Here is a 4,485-nt window from a genome sequence, read left to right as displayed (position 1 = left end):
GGTGGGGCTGGGGGCGCGAGTGGAGCGGGTGCGTCCTCCCCCCACAAGTCCCCAGGCTATCGTAACCTGCAGGCAGCGCAGGCCGCACCTGGGGCCCGACAGTCCCTCCCCCTCCCCCTACTCCCACCCCCGCTGGAGCTTATTTATGCCTGGGCAGAGGGGACTCCTGGAGTCTGCCCAGCCTTGGGGGGTGGGGGATGCTGTGTGTGTATGCACAGCCTCCTGGCCCCGCACCCCAGAGGTTCACAGGCATCAGCACGGAGGGGCCAGTGTCCACACACACAGTGAGGTGCAGTCTGGAGACACAGCCATTATTCCAGTGTTTATTGACTGGGCTGTGTGAGCGTGGCTGGGGGTGGAGGTGTCTTTGCATGCTCTATGCTCAGAGGCCCCCGTCCTTGGGGAGAAAAGGACACTGATCTGAAACAGAACGGGGTGGTGGAGTGCTGAGAGGGGCGCACAGAAGGGGCCTCTGGTCTTGATGCCTAAACAGACCTTGTGACAGGTGGATGGGGGTCAGCGGGGCAGGGGCAGGGGTGAGCTGGACCTGAGGCTGGGGACAGCTGGGTCAAAGTGGAGGGGGAGGCAGAACACCAGCTAGAGTCCCCCTGCTTCCTTACACCCCTCCACCCCCCATTTCTGAGGACACCCAAGGATCAGATCTGCCCTGGCCCAAAGGAGCCCCCTATCTGAGAAGGAGGCCAGCAGGCCGTGGGTGCGGGAGGCACGTGTGCTAGGGTGGGGACTGTCCCCCTTGGAGCCACACCTGCCCACAGTCTTTCCAAGGCAGGATCTCCCCAGCTGGAGCCCAGCCCTTCTAGGGTCACATCCTGCTGCCCCTTCCCTGAGGTGGTCAGGGAAGCCACTTGTCCCCAGGGATAGCTCTGGCCTCTGGGGGCCTTCAGCCTCTCTAGAAGCCCATCCATGAAGAGAGGACAGCCAGGCCTGGGGCCAGCCTGACCCCACCTGTGTGGGTGGGGCTGGGTGAGAGAATTTCACTGGCATGTAAGGGAGAATGGCACCTGGCAAGGGTAGAACACCCCTCCAGTACCCCTGCCCCAGCTCAGCCTGGACATGGCTTTGCCTGCAGTGGAAATGGGTTCAGATGGCCATGTCGGAGGCTCTGGCCAAAGGCTAACCCCGACATCTTGCCCTGCCCCAAGCACCTAAAAATCAGAAATAGACCTGTTTGCACCACTTTAAAATGGCCCCAACAAAAGGGGTGTGGGTGGCCAAGCTGTTGGAGGAGGGAGAGAAATGGCCAGGCTGGGCCCTGAGCCCAGAGGCTGTCCACGAATCTTGGGGGGCAGGTGTTGAGATCTTCTCTCCCAGTAAAGCCCCCTCCCACAGTCTCCCACAGTTTCGGGGTAACCCCGGGTGGGGTCTCTGCTCCCCAACTGGTGCCCCAGGCATCATCAGTGCAGCAGAGGGGAAGTGAGCTGCCTGCCATATTCCCCCAGGCCTCAAGGGCCCCCGCCCAGCACACCTATGCAGCCACGCAGTGTCATACCAGCCCGGTAGCACCTGCATGCGGCAGGGACAGTGTCACAGTTGCAGGGACACACTCCTAGGGCAGTTCGACCCCTCACCCAGACCTTACAGCCCCTGAACCACTGGTCGCCCACATCCTGGGGCGCCACACAGGAGGTGGGTATGGGGGAGGGGTTACAGTGACCCTAAACGGTTATCCTCCACCCCAGCCCTCCTTCCCCACAAGTTCCCTCTCCCCTTTTCTGAGTCCCCATCCTTTCCCTGAGTTCCCACCCCACCTCTGAGCCGCCTCCACCGCCGTCCCAGCAGAGGCTGATTCCCCCCACGCTGTCCGGGTGGGTCCAAGCCCCCTCTCGAAGCTCCAGGCAAGCTCCCGCGGGCACGGGCCTCGGTTTCTCGTGACGTGAGGGGAGCCTGCTCGAAGTGGATGATCGGGCGCGCGTCCCCAGACCCCAGACCCCGCGCTGCGGAGGGTTAATTCGACACGCGAGGCCGGGAGGGGCAGGAGAGGAGTGAGTGCGGGTGCACGCGAGTGTGGACACTACGCGAGCGCGCGAGTGTGGACGCGGGTCTGGGGCGATGGCACTGTGTGAGCGGGGTGGGGCGGCGGAGACCCCGGGGTTGGGGTCGCCGCTCGCTCGCGCCCCCCCTCGCCTCCGCGGTCAGCCACGGCCTGAAATCCCACCATCAGTGAGCGTTAATCTCCTTCAAGCACACTGATCCGGCGCATCCCGGGCTGTTCCGGGGCATCTGGATATGGGGGTAGGGGAGGAGGCCACCGCAGGCCCTCAACCTCCTTTGCCCAGATGGAGCGGATGGTCGTGAGTATGCAGGACCCCGACCAGGGCGTGAAGATGCGGAGCCAGCGCCTGCTCATCACCGTCATTCCTCACGCAGTGACTGGTGAGGTGTTGCAGGGGCGGGGAGGGGTGTGCCGGCCCTGCCTCGGCCTCCCCCTACCCCAGTCTCTGCTATGCAGGCAACGACGTCATGGAGTGGTTGATCCACAAGTACTGCATCACAGAGGAGGGTAAGGGGTCAGCCCGCTGCTCTTCCTGCGCCCCATACCCGGCCCTGGGGTCGCTGTGCTGATGGCCTAGGGCTGGGGCCAAGCCCACTGTGCTGGGGGACCCAGCTCGGCTCCCCCCACTAAGAATTCACCACCTTGCTCCCCAGAGGCCCTGCACCTGGGCACCCTCCTAGTGCGGCATGGCTACCTATACCCACTGCGAGACCCCTGCCACCTCGAGCTCCGGCTGGATGAAACGCCCTATAGGTTCCAGGTCAGGCTCAATTGGGAGCAGAGAGGACCCATCCCACCAGGCAGTGCCTTGGCAGAGACTCCTGGAAGGGGTGGGGCTGGGGCAGGAGCAGGAGCAGGACCTGTGATGTCACCGCAGATCTTGTGGTCCACTGCCCCCTCCCCAAAAGGCCTGGACTGGAAGCGTCCCTGTGACAGAAAGACCAAGTTAAGGGGAGGGACCTTTAGCAGGGCCCCATAAGGGGTAGTACCTGCAGAGGACTCTACCAGCTTACCCGGGGTCCTTAGGCCCCAGCCCTGAAGAAGGGGCCTAAGGACAGGATCCCTGCACCCCAGTGTGCGTCCTCAATCATGATGGAGCCCGCCCTCCTGCCCTGGCCACACCAGGGACGCTGGCAGGGCCTGCCCTCAATCCCCACCCCCTCAGCACTACAACTACCTCCTGGGCCTGGGCAGGGAGCCCAGAGTCAGTGAACCAAGCGCAGCTCGGTCCGGGTGGACGGAATGGTGGATGGTCAGCTGAGCCTTGGGACAGTGGGAAGATACCCCCCAGCCAGCCCAGTCTCCTCCCAAGGGAGCTGAGAGGGTGGGGATGACTCTTGGGGCGGGGAAGGCCCAGAAGGTCACAGATACCTTTGTCCTTGCACCACACCAGACGCCCTATTTCTGGATGAGCACCCTGTGGCCAGCCGCTGAGCTGGACTACGGTGAGTGAGGAGGGGTGGGCTAGCCAGGGACAAACTCCCAGGACTGGTGGCTGCAGGTGGGATGCCACAGGGGAGGGGGAGCTGACATTGCTCCTCTGCAACCTGTGCCCTGTCCTTCCAGCCATCTACCTGGCCAAGAAGAACATCCGAAAGTGGGGGGGTCTGTTTGACCATGAAAAGGTGGGACACCCTCCCCATCCCTCCCAGGCTGAATCCAGCCAGAGGAACCCAGTCCCTACTTGTGGCCCCAGAGCACACAGCCCAGACCCCAGGGTGATGTGGATACACAAGCACAAACACCCTAGGTGGTCTCAGAGGGGAGGTGGGGAGTCCACACCCCAGAGCTGGGCACCGGAGGGAGTTTCCCGCTGGAGACCTCGACACTCCGCAGGAGCACTATGACCAGCTGCACAGGAAGATCAGCCACACGTGGGACCTGGTAGTGATGCAGGCGAGAGAGCAGCTGTGGTGAGACCACGCCCTGCATGCCCGGCACGCCCCCAGCCCAGGCACTGGCAGCCCTGGGACCAGAAACAGCGTACCCAGGCTTGGCTGCCTGCCCAGGCCTCGGCCTGAAGTGGGGGGTGAGGTGGTGGGTACAGTGTCCCCCCAGCTCTGCCTACCCCCCCCCGCAGGGCAGCTAAGCAGCGCAGGAAGGGGGACAGGCTGGTCATCGCATGCCAGGAGCAGACGTACTGGCTGGTGAACAGGCCCCCGGTGAGCCCCTTGTGGGGGGTGGTCCTTGGACAGCAGCGGAGTCCTGCTAGCGGTCAGTGTGCCTCCTCAGGTGCTCGCTGAGGAGGACCTGCTTTCTGACCCCTGGGAAGGACATGCTTTTAGGGATCCTGTCAGGTGACAGGAAGTTCTTTTTCTGTGGTTCATGAGAACCCAGAGGTCACAAGGCCAGGCCTGAGCTGCCCCCACCCACAGACTAGGACACAGCAGCTTCTCTCTGGGTCTAAGGAAGCAGAATGTGGGCACCTGAAGGCCCTGGGCGGGGTGGGGGTGGGGGGGTGTGGTGGTGAG

General features: G+C 63.5%; 2 protein-coding genes across 4 annotated transcripts in view; one reads left to right on the top strand and one right to left on the bottom strand.

The window, feature by feature from the left end:
• ARHGDIG (Rho GDP dissociation inhibitor gamma) overlaps window positions 1–2,179 on the bottom strand; it is a 4,497-nt gene extending 2,318 nt beyond the window's left edge. Inside the window, exons 1-2 of the mRNA XM_024759572.1 lie at window positions 2,037–2,179; window positions 1,511–1,524 (exon numbers count right to left, since the gene is read on the bottom strand). Coding sequence (XP_024615340.1) covers window positions 1,511–1,524; window positions 2,037–2,179 — 157 coding nt within the window. The remainder of the gene's footprint in view (window positions 1–1,510; window positions 1,525–2,036) is intronic.
• An 83-nt stretch (window positions 2,180–2,262) lies between these two features.
• Window positions 2,263–4,485, top strand: part of RGS11 (regulator of G protein signaling 11) — a 9,018-nt gene continuing 6,795 nt past the window's right edge. For all 3 annotated transcript variants that reach the window (XM_024759495.1, XM_024759494.1, XM_024759493.1), the window contains exons 1-7: window positions 2,263–2,394; window positions 2,471–2,521; window positions 2,668–2,774; window positions 3,408–3,459; window positions 3,581–3,639; window positions 3,851–3,927; window positions 4,095–4,176. In XM_024759495.1, the coding sequence (XP_024615263.1) occupies window positions 2,298–2,394; window positions 2,471–2,521; window positions 2,668–2,774; window positions 3,408–3,459; window positions 3,581–3,639; window positions 3,851–3,927; window positions 4,095–4,176 (525 nt within the window). In that variant the 5' untranslated portion in view covers window positions 2,263–2,297. The remainder of the gene's footprint in view (window positions 2,395–2,470; window positions 2,522–2,667; window positions 2,775–3,407; window positions 3,460–3,580; window positions 3,640–3,850; window positions 3,928–4,094; window positions 4,177–4,485) is intronic.

Source organism: Neophocaena asiaeorientalis, unplaced genomic scaffold (assembly GCF_003031525.2).
Source record: "Neophocaena asiaeorientalis asiaeorientalis breed wild unplaced genomic scaffold, Neophocaena_asiaeorientalis_V1.1 scaffold254, whole genome shotgun sequence".
NCBI classification, from domain to species: Eukaryota; Metazoa; Chordata; class Mammalia; order Artiodactyla; family Phocoenidae; genus Neophocaena; species Neophocaena asiaeorientalis.
The sequence above is the reverse complement of the archived record's forward strand: the minus strand, read 5'-3'. Positions and strand labels throughout refer to the sequence as shown.